This window comes from Rhinatrema bivittatum, chromosome 4, assembly GCF_901001135.1.
Source record: "Rhinatrema bivittatum chromosome 4, aRhiBiv1.1, whole genome shotgun sequence".
In the NCBI taxonomy this organism is placed as follows: Eukaryota; Metazoa; Chordata; class Amphibia; order Gymnophiona; family Rhinatrematidae; genus Rhinatrema; species Rhinatrema bivittatum.
Genome location: NC_042618.1, coordinates 381,512,769 through 381,534,483, shown reverse-complemented (window position 1 = coordinate 381,534,483; position 21,715 = coordinate 381,512,769). Strand labels below are relative to the sequence as shown.

At 46.7% G+C, this 21,715-nt stretch overlaps 1 protein-coding gene across 1 annotated transcript in view; it reads right to left on the bottom strand.

Moving 5' to 3' along the window:
* The window catches only part of APPL1 (adaptor protein, phosphotyrosine interacting with PH domain and leucine zipper 1), a 124,213-nt gene that overhangs the window by 4,517 nt on the left and 97,981 nt on the right, over positions 1 to 21,715 (bottom strand). Inside the window, exons 15-20 of the mRNA XM_029600926.1 lie at positions 18,741 to 18,923; positions 18,063 to 18,112; positions 17,653 to 17,827; positions 17,508 to 17,544; positions 13,022 to 13,168; positions 9,389 to 9,439 (exon numbers count right to left, since the gene is read on the bottom strand). Coding sequence (XP_029456786.1) covers positions 9,389 to 9,439; positions 13,022 to 13,168; positions 17,508 to 17,544; positions 17,653 to 17,827; positions 18,063 to 18,112; positions 18,741 to 18,923 — 643 coding nt within the window. The remainder of the gene's footprint in view (positions 1 to 9,388; positions 9,440 to 13,021; positions 13,169 to 17,507; positions 17,545 to 17,652; positions 17,828 to 18,062; positions 18,113 to 18,740; positions 18,924 to 21,715) is intronic.

Sequence of the window (21,715 nt, the reverse complement as noted above, 5' to 3'; positions counted from 1 at the left end):
TTCTCGTAATTGACGAGAAACCCTAAGGAAAGGAGTGTTTGAATTGTCAATTTTAGGGAGGATTGAGCTATCTGTTGGGTGGAGGCCCTGATTAGCCAATCGTCCAGGTATGGGTAGACGTGGACACCTTCCTTCCTGAGGAATGCTGCTACCACTACGAGACATTTGGTAAAGACTCGTGGGGCAGAAGCTAGACCGAAAGGGAGGACACGGTATTGATAATGGTCGTGGCCAACTAGAAACCGCAGATATTTGCGATGGGATTGTGTGATCGCAATGTGGGTATAAGCGTCCTTGAGGTCGAGAGAGCACAGCCAATCCCCTCTTTGTAGCAGAGGGAGCAGCGCGCCTAGGGTTACCATTTTGAACTTCTCTTTTTGAAGGTATTTGTTGAGGGCTCGAAGGTCCAAAATGGGACGTAGTCCCCCCGATTTCTTTGGTATTAGGAAGTATCTGGAATAGAATCCCTTGCCTCGTTGAGAGGGAGGAACAGGTTCTATAGCATTTGATTGCAGAAGAAGATACTTCCTGTTGTAATTGAGCCAAATGGGTGGATAGACTCCACGCTTGAAGAGGCGGGGAGTCTGCCGGAAGAGTTATGAAGTTGAGGTGGTAACCCTGTGCGATAATTGTTAGCACCCACTGATCTGAGGTGATCTGCAACCAAGGTTGTAGAAAATGGTACAGTCGACCTCCTACAGGGATGTCCGGAAGAGGGGTTTGGCATGTGTTCCCTACAGGGGAGTCAAAGGCCAGCCGCAGGCCCAGGAGGAGGGGCTACAGTAGGCCTTTGTTTCCTAGGCTGACGCGGCTGAGGCCTAGTAGAGGATCGAGCTGGACGAGGCCTGGCCGATGGAGGGTAATAACGGCGTGGTCGAAAGAATGACTTTTTAGAGTCTTTCTTTTGCGGTTGCTTGGAGGTCAGCTCAGGTGGGACAGATGAGAGTTGTTTCAACGTCTCATGGTGGTCTTTCAACTCCGCCACAATCTGCTGAATTTGCTCTCCAAACAAATTATCGCCTAAGCAGGGTAAATCAGCAAGACGATCCTGAACCTCTGGGCGAAGGTTGGATGATTTTAACCAAGCCCAACGTCTGGCTGAGATGGCTGTGGCTGAAACTTTTGTGGAAGCATCGAATATGTCGTAGGCAGTCCTAATCTCGTGCTTCCCTGCCTCAAATCCCTTGTGAAGAAGGGCTTGAAGCTGCGGTTGGTATTGGTCTGGTAACGTGTCAGCATAGTCTTGCATCTGCTTAAGGATGGCTCTGTTGTACTGAGTCATATAAAGTTGATATGAAGCTATGCGTGAAATCAACATAGCTCCATGATAGACTTTCCGTCCAACACTATCTAGGAACTTGTTGTCCCTGGTAGGTGGGGTAGAAGAGTGTGGCTTAAGACGCTTGGCCTTCTTCTGCGCGGACTCAACCACAACAGAGCGATGATCCAGTTGAGGTTTTTGGAAACCTGGTGCTGACTGGACAAGGTAGGTGGAGTCAGCTTTTTTGTTAACTGGGGACACTGATGAAGGAGATTCCCAGTTTTTCTTGAGCAGATCCAAAAACACCTGGTGTATAGGGATGGAAGCGATGATTTTTGGAGCATCCAGAAATTGAAGGAGTTCCATCATCTGGTGTCTGTCATCAGCTTCAGATTGTAGTTGAAAAGGTACAACTTCTGACATCTCTTTCACAAAATTAATGAAAGATAGATCCTCAGGAGGAGATCTTTTTCTACTCTCTGTAGGAGATGGAGGCGAAGGCAAATCCGTGTCAGAAGATGTATCATCATCATCACCCCAGGTATCGTAGGGATCAAGTGGGGTTTGTAACCCTGATGGACCTGGCTGAGGCTCTAAAGGCATCGATGGAAACCGAGGTGGAATCGGTGCCGTAGGTGGAACCAGAAATGGCATCGATGGCTTCGGTGCTGTCGATGGAATCGGTGCCTGGCGTGGAATGGATGGAACCGAAGGATATATCGGTGGAGATATACCAGAAGGCACCGATGGAACCACCCCGGAAGGGGGAATCCGGAACGGTGTTTCTCCTGCCGATGAAAATCCAGTCGGAGACGGTGGTGTTGTCGATGGCACTGGAATCACCGATGGAAGGGCCGTCATGAGCGCCTCCATGCGGCTCAGTAGCGGTGCTAGCGCTTGTATCAACGGCTCGGTGGTCGGTTCCCTCCTCGGTGGCGAAGCCGGTGCCGGTGTCGGTGCCGGGGGCGGCACTGGAACCGGTGCCGGAGACGGTGCCGATGGAGGTTGCAATTTCTTCATCGCTTTCTCGATGGCCTCCTGGACCAGCCGGTCCAGTTCTGCCCGGAGACCAGGGGTAACCATACCCGGCTCGACGGGAGAGGGAGGCTGAGGCAGGGCCGGAGGGACCACCGTAACCGGTGGGATCACGGCCCCCGCACCCCGGGAGGGTGAGGGTTTCCTCGATGCCTGCGAACGAGACGTGGAGGGTGTCCGGTCTGTTCGCGGCTTCTTTGTCGGTGGCTCGGCTTGAGCAGAGGTCGATGGCTGTGGATCCTCGACAGGCCGAGATTTGTGCCGTCGATAGCGGTGCTTTTCCTTCCGATCCCCTCGCCCATCCGGGGAAGGGACGGGAGTCGACGGCCGAGAAGCGATCGATGGCGGACGGTCACCGGAGGGTTGACGATGATGGTACAACTTCGACGGTGCCGGTTCCGATGACGTCGATGCTATCGATGGCGTTGGGGTGGGTGCATGGAAGAGGAGCCCCATCTTCTCCATCCTGGCTTTGCGACCCTTGGGTGTCATTAAGGCACATTTGGTGCAAGTCAGGACATCATGCTCACTACCCAAACACATCACACAAACCCTGTGGGGGTCTGTGATGGACATAGTCCGGGTACAATCCGAACAACGGCGGAACCCCGTTGCCATGGCCTGAAGCCAAAATTTAGGCTGGGGATCCGTAAGTGCCAACAGGCCTCAAGGGCCAAATTCGACGGTAGTCGATGGAAAAAGGCAAAAAACTTACCGGGTTCCGTAAGATGACTAAAAATTTGTCGAAGGGAGACCCCTGAGGGGCAAATTTTCTTAGGAAATTAACTTCCAAATTCCTGTCAGGAACGTGGTTAGAGAGCTCCTTTCACCGCGTGGCAACTGCTGCGCGGAAAAAAGAAGACTGAAGGGAGACCCCTGCTGGCTGCAGGGTCAGTGCCTTGCTGGGCATGCCCAGTAGGGGCCAGTCAAAGTTCTGTTTAAACTTTGACAGAAGTTTTCCGTGGTGGGCTCCATCCTCGATGTCACCCATTTGTGAGGACAACCATCCTGCTTGTCCTGTGAGAAATATATATATATTAAACTATAGAAACATACAGCAAAAATGCAACTTTATCTCATGCACAGTCGTGGATATCCTATCAAAAAAAACAAAAACAACTGACTGCAGGGTCAGTGTGAACAAAGAACGAGATTGCCAGCTTTGCCAAATTAAGAAAAAAACAAATAACTTCTGGTTATAAGTTTTTCCAGATTCTGAATTTGGGCATATCAATTGCTTGGTATCCAGCAAGAGAAACATTTAACCTTTAAATATTTGAATGTTGATGCTGTAGCATATCTGCTTAAGATGGCAGCTTATTGTTTGGGAACACATTTCTGTTATATTGTCATAAGGGGAGATAGAGTTGCTTACCTGTAACAGGTGTTCTATGACAGCAGGATGTTAGACCTCACAAATGGGAGACATCATCGAATGGAGCCTGGCACGGAAAACTTGTCAAAGTTTCTAGAAACTCGACTGGCACACTGAGCATGCCAAGCATGCCACTATCCACATGTCCACGCGGAGTCCTTCTTCAGACTTGTAACATAGAATTACGAAAAAATTAAAAAAACATAGGAGAAACCCAACTCTGCAGGGTGGCAGGTGGGTTTTGTGAGGAATAACATCTTGCTGTCTTAGGAGAACACCTGCTACAGGTAAGCAACTCTGCTTTCTCCTAGGACAAGCAGGATGGTAGTCCTCACAATGGGTAAATCCCTAGCTACAGGCTGCCCCCAAAGACAAAATGACCAACAGACACCTAATGGGTCAATGGGCACAACAACAATTGTGCTGTTGGTAAAAGAGAGAGACAGCCTGAACCCAAAAAGAGGGCTGTAGGCAGGAAGAGTTGGGTTTCACAGCTCAAAGAGATTCCAGAGGACAGACTGGCTGAAGCTACTGTCGCGTCGGCCATCCATGTCCAAACAGAAGTGAGAGGTGAAAGTGTGGCGATAACTCCACGTCGCAACCTTGCAGATCTCGTCCATTGAGACTGCTCTCAAATGGGCCACTGAGGTTGCCATGGCTCTGACAGAATGAGCCTTGACACAGCACCCAAGCTGCAGTTGTGCTTGAGTATAGCAGAAGGTGATGCAATCTGCCAGCCAGTTGGACAGGGGCTGCTTAGCAACCATGACTCCTAATCTATTCCTATCAAAAGCGATGAAGAGCTGCGTAGACTGCCTATGGCCTACCATTTGCTCCAAGTAAAAGGCTACCTCTCTTTTGCAATCCAGACTGTGCAGAGCCCGTTCGCCTTGGTACAAATGAGGCCTGGGAAAAAAGGTGGGCAGGACAATTGACTGGTTGAGATGTAAATCTGTCACCACTCTAGGCAGGAATTTAGGGTGCGTGCGCAGAACCACCCTATCGTGAAAGAACTTTGTGTAGGGTGGATGCATCACCAATGCCTGAAGCTCACTGACACTGTGTGCTGATGTGACCGCGACCAAAAATATGACCTTCCAGGTAAGGTACTTAATGTCACAAGAACGCAGTGGCTCGAAAGGAGCTTCCATGAGCTGAGCCAACACCACATTGAGGTCCCAGGACACAGCGGGAGGTCGCAGGAGAGGCTTCAACTACAGTAGACCCTGCATAAAGCAATCCACTATGGGCTGCACAGAGATGGGCAAACCATCCACACCCTGGTTCTTTAAGGCAGCGTCCATAAGGTGCAGGAGGTAGTCAAGCAGTTTCGGTGTGGAGCAGGAGAACAAGTCCAAGCCATGGCGCTCACACCACATGGTAAACTCCTCTCACTTCAGGCCATAAGACTTCCTAATGGAAGGCTTCCTGGAAGCCACTAGGACCTCAGACACATCAGACAAGTCAAGCGGCTGTAGAATCAACCTTTCAACATCCAGGCCGTCAGGGACAAGGCTTTGAGGTTGGGATGGTACAGCCCACCCTGATCCTGCGTGATGAGGTCTGGGAAAGTCCCCAGACTGATCAGTTCCCGAAGGGAAAGATCACACAGGAGCAGAAACCAGATCTTTCTTGGCCAATGAGGGGCTGTAAGAATCATGGTCCCCCCACCCTTTCAGAGCTTCAGGAGAGTCTTTGTCACCAGAGGAAGCAGAGGATATGCGTACAGAAGGCCCTTGCCCCAATGGCGGGCAAAGGCGTCCGAGACTGGCTTACCGTCCTCCCTGTACATGGAGCAGAACTGGTCTCCCCTTCCTGTTGCAGGGGGATGTAAAAATATCCATGTCCAGGGTGCCCCAGTAAAGGAAGATCCAAGGGACCACTCGTGGGGTCAAACAGCAAGACTTAGCCTGTCCGCCACCATATTCTCCATCCCGGCTAAAGACATGGCTTGGAGCACCATACCCTGGGACAGAGCCCATGACCAAATCCAAACTGCCTCCTAGCACAGGAGGAACAACCTCATAGCTCCCTGCTTTTTGATTTACTGCATCACCACCTTTTTGTCGGTCTGGATCAGAACCGTTTTGTTGATCAGCCGATCTCCGATCGCCCGGAGTGCATATCAGATCGCGCGGACCTCCAGGAAGTTGATTTGAGATTGTGCTTCCTGGGATGACCATAGACCCTGGGTACGGAGACCATCCCCATGGGCACCCCGCCCCAGTGTGCATGCATCCATAGTGAGCACAATCTGGGCAAGGGGAGCCTGAAAAGGAATCCCCTGTTCCAAATTGGGCAGACTCTCCCACCACGACAAGGAGTCCCAGAGAGGCAGATTAACATGGATGCAAACATGAAGGTCCTGGATGGACTGCTGCCACTGGGACCGCAAGGTCCATTGAGCTCTGCGCATATGTAAGCGAGCTTAGGGGGTAACATGGACAGTTACGGCCATGTGACACAGGAGCCATAGCATGTGGTGAGCAGAGACCCGCCGGCTCCATTGGACCACTCTCACAAGGGACGCCAGCGCGAGCGCCCGATAGCAGGGAAGAAAAGCTCTTGCTTGAGCAGTGTAACAAGCATTGATGAAGCTCAACTGAAGCGACGAAATAAGTTGGGACTTCAGGTAGTTGATAACAAATCCCAAGGACACCAACAACAGCACAGGGATCATAGCACTCCTTCCTGGGTGGTGCTTTTGACCAGTCAATCGTTCAGGTAGGATAATACCTGCACCCCCAGTCTGTGGAGGTGTGTACCCACCACGTCCAGACATGTGGGGCCGAGGTGAGGCCGAAGGGCAACACCCTGAACTGGAAATGCCACTCACCCATGACAAACAGGAGATAATTTCTGTGACCGTGAAAGATCTTGATGTGGGCATACACATCTTTTAGACTGAGGAAGTGCAGGAGGAGAATCAGGGTGCCCAGAGAGACCATCTTGAATTTTTCCACTTTTTAGAAATTTGTTCAAGGCTCTCAAGTCCAGAATAGGATGGAGTCCCCTAGTTCTCTATGGAATCAGGGAATAGAATCCCCGCCCCCCACTGCTGTAGTGGAACGGGCTTGACTGCCCTGGCTATTACAATGGCCAAAAGGGGGACGGGGAGAGTCTGACCGGACACCCAGAAAGTTCAACTGATACCTTCGAGGAATGATGGATAGAGCTCACTGGTCCGAGGTGACAATGGGCCAACAGTCCACAAAGAACTGCACCCAGCCTCCGACCAGGGACTCCGGCGTCACAGGCATGGGCGGCTGGCTGATGCTCCCTCGCAACCAGTCAAAGCCCTGTAGCAGGGCTTGTCTGGGGTACCAGCTGAGGTCTGGGGGTCCGCTGCTGTTTATGACAGCCCTAGAGCCCACATGCTGAGAATGGGCACAGGAGGCAGGATAGTATTTCCTCTGGTGATAAAAGGACCTCCTTGGGCCTTGTTGAGAGGACGTCCTGGTTGAAGATGGTTGGTCAGATGTACTGGCAGAGAGATGTTGCAGGGTCTCATGGTGATCCTTCAACTGAGCCACAGCATCCCTCACCTTGTCAAAGGGGTTTTCACCAGTACATTGCAGATTTACGAGCTTCTCCTGCATCTCCGGCCAGAGATCAGAAGCTGGGAGCCAGGCCATCATGCGGGTACCAATTCCTGCAGCCGCTACGCTCACCGCAGTCTCAAAAACATCATAGGTGGAGCACACCTCATGTTTGCCACACTCAAGGTCTTACTGTAAAATCGCCAAAAAAGTGTCCTGCTGCTGCTGGGGCAGGAGTTCAGACAGTTCCTGGATCTGCTTCCAGAGATTTCAAGAATATTGGATTATGTACAGCTGGTAGGAGGCAATACAGGCGATCAGCATAGCGCCCTGAAAAACCTGCCTACCCAGCGCATCCAGAGCCCTGTGTTCCCATCCCGAAGGGGCGGATGCATGGGTGCGAGAACGCCTGACCTTCTTAAGAGCGGACTCCACCACAACTGACTAGTGTGGGAGTTAACGCTTCTCAAACCCCAAAGCATGCTGGACCAAGTAAACTGCATCAGACTTCCTATTCACCAGAGGCACAGAGATGGAGTGTTCCCAGATCCGAAGGAGCAGATACTTAAAGATCTCATAGACAGGAACAGCCACCACCTCCTTCGGAGCATCTATAAACTGAATAATCTCCAGCACCTTGTATCTGGCATCCTCTTCCATTAGCAGTTGGAACAGAATGGTTTCTGACATGGCCCGCATGAATCCAGCAAGGGATAAGTCCTCAGGTGGCAACAGATGCTATTCCTATTGAGCAGACAGGTCTGAGGAAATGCCACCAGAGTCATCGGAAGAAGACTGAGGTATCATCATTGCTGAGATTGCACGGAGACACCAGTGGAGGGCCCCTTCCCAGGCCCCGTGACTTGGGTGCTGAGGACATCGAAGGACCCGGAACCGTACCAGGAAATACTGGCTGTGGAACAGAGGGCCTCGACGGGTCTTCCTCCTCGGAGGAACCCACAATGGGACCAGAAGGAGGAGGCAACAATGGCCGCCATGGTATCGATGGACTCCCGGGCACCGGGATTGGCTGCGTGGGGAGAACGGCGAGAAGGACGTCAAGACGCTCCAGCAACGGTGCCAACAGAGGGTGCAGGCTCCGGCACTGGTGGAGGCACCGGCTTGATTCCCTGCAAGGCTCGGACAACCACCAGTTACACCCTGAGTTCCAACTCCTCCTAAAAATCCGCTGAAAACAGGATGGACAGAAGGGGAGGCGTAACCGGATCTCTCCTGGAGCCCCAAGAGAGATCGGTGCCCAGCACCGGAATCAGTGGGGAATGCCTAGGAGTCCCGGGATCGATGGAGGGCAGTGCTTCCTCGCGGGCATCACAGCAGGTGCCGGTGCAGACCCAAGCCTGGCACCGTGCAAAGACAGAGAACGGTGGCGATGCTTCCTGGACTTCCCATGGTGCTTGGCTTTGTGTTTCTCCAGCACCAAGCAGGAAGAAGATGATCCAGAAGTCCTTGAGCAAGAAGAGAGCGACGAAGGCTAATCCCTGGCACCTCTCTCCACTGAGGGTCCCGGAGGAGGGGTGGACATCGGAGGCTTGGTGTCCATCGGTTCCCCTTGGCCTTTCGGAGTCGATGCCCCCGACACCAGAGTCAAGAATTCAGATTTCTTTGACCCCAAGAGCTTCTTCATTTTATCCAGGCAGACATGACAGCCCTTGGGTCATCTGGTTGCAAAAATGACATTCCCGAAAGCCGCGTGATGCCCCGAAGCAAAGGATTATACACCTCATGCAGATCCGTGAAGGACATGGTCCAAGGGCACTGGGGGACCAACAAAAACCTGACGACGCCATAATAGAAGTAACCGGCGAGCGGTCAACTACCGGTGGGCACAGAAGGAAACACTACTGGGAATCGAACGCATAGAACAAAGAAAACTTACCGCACCACCCAACTAAACCAGGGGAATGGAGAGAGTTGTAGAAATGACCAAGAAAAAGCTTTCCAAAAAAAAAACCAAATTAGAGCATGAGCTCCACAACCGCGAGATGACCATTCCGCGGAAAAGAAGAGACTGAAGAGGGACCCCATGTGGATAGTGGCATGCTGGGCATGCTCAGTGTGCCAGTCAAAGGCACTTTGAGGAGCCTTTTGAAAAAGGCAAGAAATAAATATGATTAAATACATGAATATATAGAAAACGTTTTCCTACTTTACTCTTACCAATTCTGCATGAAGAGCAATCTGTTTAGCCAATCCAACAGAATCACAAATCTACAAAGAAAACATGGACAACTGCATGAGCATAACACTAATTCAAATATGGCAACTCTTCAACAAGAAGCATGAAGAACCTAGGACAGAGGGATCAAACTGCAAACCAGATTTTCAGAATCTCTCTAAGGAATATAGGATAAGTCTGGATGTATCTGAGAGCAGTCTTAAAGTTATCTAAATAAGTTTTATCTGGCTAATCTGGACTTTACCTCACTATCAGGTCGATACTGTAAGGTGCGGTTGAAGATTTCCAGTCTGTAACATGCTGGGAGCGCACAATTCGGACGCGTAAGGCGATTCAGCGATACAGTCTCCAGTTTCACGCGTCCTTAGCGCTTCTTAAAACAGACGCATAACCCTTTCCGCACGCAGCATGTATATGATATGTAAATGAACGAATTAGCTGTATAATGAAGGAATTAGCTATTCCCCTCCGATACTGTGACGCGCGCTCAGATTATCTCCTTTGTAACCCGCTATTTTGCCGCGTCCTTAACCTGTTAGTTTACCGCTACCCTCTACTTGGTGTTAGTGTGGTGTTAGTGTGGTGTTCGAAAATTAAAACGGGAATAAAGTGTAAAAAATGGTGTAAAAAAAGTGTAAAAACATTGCTTACCTGCCCTGGCCCCGTCCGGTCTCCGGTGCAGCCCCAGTCCTGTCCCCTCCTCCCGAAGCAAAAAAAAAAAAAACCGAAAAAGTAGCAAGGCTCGGGCCTGCTATGGTAGTCCCTTCTCCCTTCTCCTTTCCTCCCGATTTCGGCGCTCAAGGCTGCCGGGTGGGCGTGCATTCATCCAGGCAGAGGGAGCCGGCGGCGAAAGCGGCCTCCGGCTCCCTCTGCCTGGATGAATGCACGGCCCCCGCCGGCAGCGAATGAATGCCCGTGCGATTTCGGCGCTCATGCCTTGAGCGCCAAAATCGCACGGGCATTCATTCGCTGCCGGCGGGGGCCGCTGGATGAATGCACGGCCCCCGCCGGCGTGCATTCATCCAGGCAGAGGGAGCCGGCGGCGAAAGCGGCCTCCGGCTCCCTCTGCCTGGATGAATGCACGGCCCCCGCCGGCAGCGAATGAATGCCCGTGCGATTTCGGCGCTCATGCCTTGAGCGCCGAAATCGCACGGGCATTCATTCGCTGCCGGCGGGGGCCGCTGGATGAATGCACGGCCCCCGCCGGCAGCGAATGAATGCCCGTGCGATTTGGCGCTCAAGGCGTGACGTCACGTCATGTGACTGCCTTGAGCGCCGAAATCGCACGGGCATTCATTCGCTGCCGGCGGGGGCCGTGCATTCATCCAGGCAGAGGGAGCCGGAGGCTGCTTTCGCCGTCGGCTCCCTCTGCCTGGATGAATGCACACCCACCCGGCCGCCTTGAGCGCCGAAATCGGGAGGAGAGGAGAAAGGAGAAGGGAGAAGAGACTATCGTAGCAGGCCCGAGCCTTGCTACTTTTTCAGTTTTGTTTTGTTTTTTTTTGCTTCGGGAGGAGGAGACAGGACTGGGGCTGCACCGGAGACCGGACGGGGCCAGGGCAGGTGAGCGGGGGCTGGGGGATAGTTTGCCGAGCATCGGGGAACATAACTGTCCACTTCCTGGTACCTGTCATTTCAAATGTCATTTGAAATGACATTTGAAATGACAGATACCAGCACGGCCGTGAAGCGTTAGGCCCGCGAACCCAGGATACTGTATAGGCGCTCTATACAGTAAAATGGGTTGCGCGGGCCTAACACTTGCCTAAGGCTTCGCAGCCGCGGCATGCATTTGCATGCAATTAGAAGAGAGTATAGAGCGGTAGGTGAAGAGAACTGTGCGTGCGGGGAACGAGGGTACGCCTGACACTGCCGCACTGTTTCTACCGCGGCCTTAGAGTATCGACCCGTATATTCAGTGAAGGAATCAGCAGCACTCTGCTGAATATCCATGACAATTTATCCAGCTAACTTTAGCTTTATTAAGCAAATTAGGATCCTAGAGCAGGTATTTCATAACATTTTATGAAGAGGGCCACACAACTTTCAAAATTAACAGGGCTAGATGAAAATTTTAATGACCATTTTTCCAAGCATCTCCCATTTTCTATCTCCAACATCTCCTTTCCATCCTTCCCTCTTTCAGCATCTCTTCACCTTTCCCCTTTCTCCCCAGTGTCTCCCCTTACAAAGTGTCTTACTTCTTTCTTACACTCCCCCTAGCACCTCCCTGTTTTCATCTCCCAGTGTCCCTCTCTCTCTTCTCCCCTTCAGAGTCCCAGGAGGACACAGTTCCCTGTGCCTCCCCTCTCAGCAGTGGCTCCAATGACAACTTTGACCTCCTCTTCCAATGGCAACTCTGGGACTCCTTCCAAAGCAGTCCCAGTGGTTGCACTGGTCTCTCTCCCCAGCAGCTGCAGCAACAGCAGCAGCAGTTCAGGCCTCTTTCCTCTGTTGCTCCTCCGGCTTTGGCAGTTGATCTAGTCACTCTTCTCCACCGGAAAATTCTTCCTCTTTTGCTGTGGACATAGAGTTGTGCATGCTGTTTCCACACTTTTTTATTATATGTATGGGATGGGCCCAGATCTTGTGCATGCCCCACTGTCTGTTTTCTAGGGGAGGAGAAACTAGAAAGCACCACAAGCCTATAGCTGTATTATTGAAATTAGGGTAAAAATCTATTTAAACTAATTTTCACCTTTGCAAAAATAAAGGAATTTATTGACAAAAATAGGTTTAAACTATAAATCAAAAAAGCAGCCCCAGCTACAGACATTTAAAAAGGCTGTGTCTTCCACATGCATCAACTGAAAAAATTCCATCCTTTCATTGAAAGAACAAGTACGATCATCATAGTTCATGCAGCTATAACCTCATGGTTAGACTACTAAAAAGTTAACGTATAACGAACTGACACTGAAAGGCATACACCAGCTTATTCAGTAAGTCACAACCCAAATGCTAGAGTGCTGCAAGGGACAGGACCATTTTACACTGTCTACACTGGCTACCAGTACTTTAAGAAGGCTAAATTCAAACCCTACCCCAGCCTTCAAGGCCATGAGAGGTATAGGTCCATTGCACCTTAAGGACTGGTTATTTCACTATACACCAGAAAGGGTCCTAATGGTCCTCCATAATCACACTATCAATATAAGATACCAAAAGGACTGACACCCAGCAATAGAGCTTCTTAAGAATGGCCCCAATCTCTGGAAGGGCTCTGCCAAATCCAGGACTACCTGCAATTTACAAAGTACGTGAAAGCATAGCTTTTCTTGCAGGTCTTTAACAGCCAATAAACAGGCATCCCAAAAGTGTTGGACTGAGTAACTCAGCTCTCTAACCCCCCGCCCCCCCAACTGCTCCTCCCCTATCGAGACTAAATGTCGGACCTAGTTGATCAGTTTCCTATTTATTGCCTTCCTATCCATGTACCTATTATCTACATTAGGTGTGCAAGTAGTAACATCTTATTGAATAAGGATATTGGACCACACCTTGGGTGAACAATACCACTACCACTCCTGAGCCGCTATTGAGAAGCAGGGAGGTGGGGAGGCAGTGATGGTGGATGTATAAGGAGTGCATATGATTGTAAATAACTCAAATACCTTTTCTCCTTCATTGTTTGATTCAAATATGTAGCAAACTGAGAGTGGACGGCCCTCAATTCTTCCGCCTGCAGTACGAAGCACAAATCCAAAAAGGCGCTTATTTTCCTGATGTGTAGCATACAAGACTACACTGGGCAAAGGAAACTGCACCAAAAAAAAAAAAAATCAAAGTCTTTAATGCCTTTTTCAACAAAAAGAGTTCAAATCCTAATTTTTCTTCAGATGTATCCCGCCCCCCTCCCCCAGAGAGGGTTATATCGGCTGGAAAATCCAAAACATTCAACATGCAAATTCATTCTATGTAGGAGATGAATGCCAGAAAAGAATTTCGGAATCAGGTCCCTATGTTATATAGGATGTGCTACATATCTGTGATTTGTTGTTCTTGTCGTGATTTAGCGCTTAACATCTTGTATATTAGAATCAACAAAAACTATATCACAAAGCTCCAGTAGTTAGGCAGATTGAATTTCAATGCTGCTTTAAAACTTTAATTCTGTACCTCCCCTTCAAAAGGGACTTTTCTCACAAAAAGAAAAATAAATACTGAAAGTAGGAAGTTTAGGGGACAGGGCCAACCAAATCCTTTGTCCCAGCCAAAATGAACACATTTTAGACCACAGCTAATTTCTTTTCTTTCATAAGGTGCTACTCCGCAGAATTCTAGCAGACACATTCAGGCCGATACAGTACGGACGTGCTAAAAAAAAGCGCATCCGTTTTCCACGCCCGCTCTTCCAACACGCACACAGCCCCCTCTCCTGGCATGCAAATGAGGGGTCGTGCTAGGGACAAGTGCGCAGCCCTAGCGCCTCCCTGGCCCAGGAGAGGTGGCTGTCAGCGGGTTAGGAAAATGGATGCTCGTAAAAATTGAGCGCCCATTTCCCCAACCTGACCCATCAGCACACTTTTTATTTTTTTTAACCTTTGGGTCTTCCTATTTAATATCGCCACGATATTAAGTTGAAGGATGTATAGAAAGGAAATATTTTCTGCTTTTCTGTACACTTTTCCATGCTTCTCAGAAATGAATGCCTGCCCAAGGCCAGGCTTTAATTTCTGAGCACACTTTTTTTTTTTTTTTTTAACAGTATCTGGGGCAAATCACTAATAGCCTCATCAACATATATTTGCATGTGATGAGCACCATTAGTTTCAGGAGGGTTTGGACACGCGTTATGGACGCACTAAATCCCTTATTGTATAAGGGGTTGTGGACGCATATCCAAAATGTGCATTCAACCCGGGTTAAACAGTGCGCTCATTTGAGCGCATTTTACAGTATCGGCCTGTTTGCTTGCAAAGAAAACAGGAATCTTTATAGACTGCAAAAGTTTTCTCAGATCTACATACAACAGTGTTCCACTGCATCAACTTTCAAGACCATACTAGTCCCTTCTTCAGATGTCAGGAGAGCCCTTCAATTTTATTTTGAGGTCACCCTGGCTTAGCTGAAAATCATCAAGGGCCACCTGAGGAGAAAAATCTTTTACCTATGATGGGACTAAATTATACTTAAGAGTGCCCAACAGCAGCAACAGATTATTTCATCATACCAGGAAGACAAACATTTTGAAAGGTGAGTGAATTTCAGCAGGGATGTAGGATGACTGCTGAAGTTGGTGGTGCACCATAAAATTTGGTGCTGTCAGGTACCCTACAACACAGTCCACCTTCCTACATTACCTTATGAACTCTACTTTAGCCTATCAATTTTATGCTCATAGCAACCCAATCCTTAGAGGGAAAATTAGCTAAAGCCATCCCTTAAAATAATCACCTAATCTACTAATATCAGTTACAATAAAATGTGAATGAAAAAAATATTTTCTGCAATAACATTCAAAACTATTTTTCTGCTTGCAAATTAAATTAATAAAGAGCAAACTTCTGTTTAAAATAGAAATGAGAAAGAGAGGACCATAATGCTATAAAAGCCAGTGATGAAAAGTACCATAATTTTCACAGCAAAAATTCAAGTTACACAAGAACTGAACCTTTAAAATACAGACAAACCCTCACCAAATACAAAATAGAAATGTGCCACAAAGCCAGGATCCCGACTGTATTATTCCTTGCAAAACATCAAGCAATAAAATCAAGAGATATAAAACATAATATTAAAACCATAATAAAAAGAGTAAATGTCAACATAGCTGAATATACAATAATTTTAAAAAACTTGCATAAATTTGTTCTAATATTTCTGAATCAATAAAATATTTCAAAACATATGATGAATAAAACATCCAATAATTAAAAAATATTCTAATATTTCCCAAAAATAAAAAAAAAATAAAATGTTTCAAAATAATAGAAAGATCAAATTACATCCAATAATTTAAAATAAAGATTAAAATATTTCCTGCTCCCCTTATCTGGGACCTTTTGATTTCCAATCACCCTAAGATTATCACAGATTGGGGAGGTAGGGCCACAAACTCTCTCTTCTCTCTCTCATTCACACACACACGCATACTAACATTCATTCTTTCACACATTCCCTCTCACATATACATGCTAATGCTGTCACACACACACATGCTCTCTCTCCCACGCACCTGCCTGTGAGAGCCTGTGTGTGACACACCAGGCCGTAAAGCACTAATACACCACCTACTGGGCAAACAGAACAAGCCAGACTGCTACAAATCCCTACAGAGAAACTATATGCTAGTCAGAATATTGCACCTCTGCCACACATACACATCACAGACAGACCCTTACCTAATACAGAATAAGAGTCTACAAATTAGAAACAGAAATATGCAGACAAAACCAGAGTCTGTGAACTCTGGAATACTAAAGAAAAAGCAAAATACAATAATATAAGAAATGCACATTGCCAAAGATGGAATATTCCAATTGCTGAAAGGCAAAATCATTTTTTTTTACCTTTGTTGTCTGATTTTATTTTTCTAATCAGTTGGTCCCAATCTTTTCCCCTTGTCTGTCTTTTTCTTATTCCTTTTTCAGGATCTCTTTTATTGTTTCTTCTCACACACACACACGCTCTCTCACACAGTATCCCACTCTTGCATGCTCTCTTTCATGTACACACAGACTATCACTCTCATATGCTCTCTCTCACATGAAGGCTCGTTCCTAATGTGTTCTCTCACATACAGGCTCCCACTCACACATACAAGCAGGCTCTCACACTCACATGCTCTTACACACATGTTCCCATTCTCAAACATACACAGGCTCCCACTCCCCCTCAGGCTCTCTCTTACAAGCTCTCTCACATGCATACACACAAGCTCTCATATGCAGGTTTCCACTCCCATACATACATACACACACAGGCTCTCACTCACATGCAGGCTGCCACTTTCTCACACCCACAGGCTCTCACTCTCACATGCTCTCTCTCCCATGAAGGCTCCCTTCCCCCTCCCCCCATAGACAAACACATTCTCTCTCACACAGCTTCATATTGCCACACAAATACACAAGCTCTCACATGCAGGCTTCCCACTCCCATACATATGAACACACAAGTTCTCTCACACACATGCTCTCCCTCTCACACAGGCTCCCGTTCACATCCTACCCCAAGCAGGCCCCCATTCACACATACTCCAATTCACGCCCCCCACACCCAGGCAGGTTACTATTCACACTACACACCCCCCCCACACTCAGGCAGGTTATCATTCACACACATCCAGGCAGCTCACCATTTACAGGCAGGCTCCCCATTGGGTCCGGAAGGCTGCTGGCGGCCAAGAAGAGTAGCAAGCCTGGGAGGCCGAGAAGAGGAAGAAGCCAGTTTTCCCCACTGTTCCTAGCGTGCCTGCCCCGTGCTATTCAAAATTCGTGGGGTTAGCACATCCTCTATGCTGATCTCGTGATGCATAAGATCAGCATTGAGTACATACTGGCTACACATGGTTTGAAGGCCGGCACACAGAGAAGCGAGAAAATGGGCTGCTGCTTCTTCTCTGCCGCTGGTGACTTCCTGGGTCTGCTACTCTTCTCAGCCACTGCCAGCTTTCCAGACCTACCTCTTTCTTTCTTCAACCACCAGCAAAATGGGGTCTGCTGGCAGCCTCCCAGGCCTCTTCCTGTTCTCGGCCACAAGTGAAATTGGGTTCACCAGAGGCCTCCCAAGCCTCTCCTTTTCTCAGTTGCTGGCGAGATAGGGTTTGTCGGCGGCCTCGCGAGCCTCTGCCTCCTAGTGCAGGTACTCTCCTGGTATGCACGCAGTTGGTGGTGCATGGCACACCCCGCTTTCAAAGTTGGTGGTGCCTGTGCACCATGGACGCTACACCCATGAACTCCACATATGAACGTTTTTCAATGTGGAAAATTAGATATCTTGAAAAGCTCAACTGTGATATTCTTTGTAAGTAATTTTATCTGTAGTTTATTCACTCTGAGCCAGGTAAAGTTATCTATTAGTTTCTGGGATAACATGGAAAAGGACACTAGTGACATAGTACTGGCAAATATTTAACACATAGAAATAACAACTTACCCTCAGCCTTGTGACTTGAGTCTGCGGGTCAATTAACCTAAAAGTATTAGAATAAATTTTGAAATGCACTACTGCATCTTAAAGATCCTTTGCAGAATACTCATTTAAGAATATTTCAGGTTTAAATTTAAGAAGGAAGACTTACTTTAAGCAATCACAAGTTACTACTAAATGGGACTCTGTCATTCTGAAAATGTTGTGGATAGCCCGTGCTGCCAGGATTTGGCGCATGGTTTCATAGACAACATCTGAGCTCTCGTCTGCTTTCACCTCCATGGAGCCAAGAAACCTCACAATAAACAGCTGATGGAGAATAGAATCTTCAAAAGAAGAGAGAGTTTCCATGGAGCAATGATTTGGGTTTTTATGAAGGTTAATACTGTGCTTACCACATCAAGAACAGTTACACTGCATAATTCCTAACATCTCACAGCAAACAAAATCTGAACATGAGCACTTAGCATGTGAATTCTAACTACCAGTCATTACAACATTAATAATTGGTAATCCAAATGTTACCATAGTTAATTAATGAAGAATCAAGTGTGACTTTACCTTCCGATTCGGATTTTGTGTCCCCAGATTCACCAAATGGGTTTGTCCTTCTATTTTAAAACAAAAGAACAATGAAAAAATACATTCCTTCATTTTGCAGCCCGTCCTCATGCACTAACTTATTCTGAGGTCAGTAAGTAGACAGCTGTAACACACACACAACACCCAAAGCTTACGAAATCTAGTGAAACCCTCTGGTAGTGGACTTTGTCATCCATGAGAAATATCCAATCTACTAGGAAAGTGCTATAACTATCAAGAAAGCTGCAGTGAGGAAAGGCAATTTTCAGACAACCAATTTACCCTTGCACATGGCTTTGAAAAGTGTCCTCCCAACTAGAACCGTGCACACACCAGTGTCTCAAATGTAATATCTACATGCATCCAAACTAATAAAATTTAAAAATTAAATATAAAGTCACACACCAAACGGGTGGAGGCTAACAGATTAGCCAAATAAACCTGAGTCAGATATTTGCAGATTCAAACCTATGAATGAGAGGAACTAAACTTTTCCCAAATATGAGTTACACTGTAGTGGTACTTTAATGTCAAGAAAGTAAATCATAAGCAACATACTTAAACTGTAGATTTATTATTTACATACTTTAATTTTTTTAATTTTTTATTTTTTTTTACTGCAGATAATTCCTATTATCTTTAAAAATTTTGTCCTACCTGCCGGATTGTCCTGGGGTTTTCCCTTGACCAGCCTGGTCTTCACTAACTGGAGAAATGATGTCAAACTGTATAGGTGTGTCAGGAGCAACAATCGAGTCCAGCGAGAGTGCCGCTAACACTGCTGAATCAGATCCCAGCGACCCCGAGCTGCTAGTGCGTGAAGTATGAGGACGATTTTGACTAAATGAAGAGTAAACAAAATGACACATCCATCTTTTAGTAAAGCCCAAATATGATTTAAGGAAAAATTCAAGCAAGCAGGCATTGTCTGGAAATTAATTATATTTGATTCTCTGTCTTTCCATCATTTAGCACTGAGCAGATTACAACAAAAACAAGCAAAGAAATAAATAAAAAAAACAAACACCATTTGCAAATACAATAGATTCAAATTCATCAACATTATCAAACACACTGTAATAGAACATATCATCCAATCAAGCAAACATAAGGAAAAGGTCTGCCCACCTGGTTTTTCCCACATAACAGAATTCCAAAGTTTTCATCTTTTCTGTTTCTAAACATGATCTGGATTATACAGATAGAAAATCCAATTTTCAAAAAATTCTCACTACCGGCAAAGAATGGAAGACTAATTTGATCATAGGACTCCAAGGCCTCATTTTTAAGGAAAAAGTCAACGTCATCCTTCTTCTCACACCAACTGGAGCTATGGTTTGCACTACTTTCTCAGATCACAATCTCAGACATTTTCAGCTGCTCTATCATCTTCTAACACAGTGGGAACAAACTCCAACTCCATTTGCTGCTTTTTATTGGGGGGGGGAGGGGGGGTCAAGGTTGAGGCATCATGGACATTCATTAATAGTAGCCACTAGGGATTTTTCCCATAACTAGGCCCCACATTTCTTCCTCTAATTCAGCCATTGCAGCAACAGTTCTCAACAAAGGACCACAGATCACTTTTCAACCTTGTTCACCCTGAGCATGGCCAGGTTGGGGATAATTTTATAACACCCACATAAATTGGAGGCTATTATACATCTAAGTTACAACAATTTTCAAAGCAAAACACACATAAGTGAATTTACTTTGAAAATTATCCCATGAAAGACAACCTACATGAATTTACACCTGCTAGTTTGAGCAGGGAAAGGTTTTAGGAAAATTTTCGTGCATACTTTTCAAAATAAAAAAAATAAAAGTGTGTGTAAATGCAAACCCTGCTCAGATTCTGCCTCCTCACCCCCACAGAATTTCTCATTCCGCTACACTTAAAATTATGTGCATATCAGCTGGGCAACTTTTTAAAAAAGCCATTTGTGGGTAATGCACACTTTCACCTACAGAAGTCGCTTTCAAAGTCACCTACCCTGTTTATTTTCCAAATTTATATTCCGCACTTTCTGGAAGATCATGGCGGACCACAATGTTACATACACAGTAGTGATAAAAACCACTAAACAAAATGATACATAATAAAAACCTTTCTAAATAAAACCATACATAATAAAACAATTCAAACTCATAAAACAATGAGACATAAATGTAAAAGAGTACAAGTAATAGATGCACACAAAGAATCATGGTTGCACTAAGGCTATATAGTGTTACAGGTCAGTTGAATCTCTCTGAAGACCATTCATAAATCTTTAGACCTCAGTTTCCACCGAAAGTCATCTTAAAAAAATAGGTTTTTAAAGCCTTTTTAAACATTGCTGAATCACACAACATATGCAATTGTTCAGGCAAAGTGTTCGAATATGCTGGGTCAGTGACAGAAAAGGCACGCTCATGAGAAGCCACTAGATATGCAGCTCTATAAGATGGAATTTCGAGAAGTTTTCCTCAGCAGAGCACAGGGCACGGCCAGGAATATAAATTCGTTGAAGGGCACCAATCCAGAGGCGATTTAATTATTTTTATCAATTTGTGTATCAGAATAGCAGTTTATTTTATTTTATTTTTTTAGGCGTTTTATATATAGTTTTTCCAGAATAAGATCACAATGATTTACAAAATCAGCATTCATATTCTTGGATGACAATCACATTCTGTGCCAGCATTCACAATTTGGATCTACATCATATCAGTTTTATGTTCTTGTTCATATTCGTACATATTTTTTGTCAACACGACAATAAGTCCTTCAACCATCGGGCAATAGTAGTCTTTGAAGCCTTACACCCTTTCTTAGGACCGCTCCCATAAGACAAAAAGATGATCTGACAATCGAAAAGCATTAGTCACTTCCAAGTACCGCAGAAGTATCCTGCGGACATCCAGTCTCCTCAAATCCTGAGCCTGAGGACAATTCCAAATCTGGAAAAGCTGGTAACTCAAATGATTGATTTACGTGAAATGCCAATACAACCTTCGGCAGAAAAGAAGACACCATCCGAAGCGAAATTCCAGAGTCCGAGATTCGCAAGAACGGTTCTCTGCAGGACAATGCTTGAATCTCCGATATTCGTCTGGCAGAACAGATAGCCACGAGGAACACTGCACTGAGTGTTAAATCTTTCAATGTAGCTCACTTGATAGGCTCAAAGGGAGGACTGCGGAGCCCACGGAGAACCAAATTTAAACTCCACGAAGGACACACTGCACGCACCGGCAGGTGTAAATGTTTGGCTCCCTTCAAAAAAACGCGCCACATCCGGATGTCCTGCAATGAATGTACCATAAACCATACCTCCTAAACAGCCTAACACCGCTACCTGAACCCGGAGCGAGCTATACGCCAGTCCTTTCTTTAAGCCGTCCTGCAAGAACGCGAGAATGTGCACAATAGTGGCCTGACGTGGGGACACCTTCAGCCCACTGCACCAGAAATCGAAAACCTTCCACACCTGAACGTAGGTGAGAGAAGTAGAGGTCTTTCGTGCGAGTAGTAGAGTGGTAATCATCGCACCTGGATAGCCCTTCTTTCTCAACTGTCTCCTCTCATAAGCCAAGCCGCTAGACAAACGCGAGCCGCCTGATTGAAAAATACTGGACCCTGTCGGAGT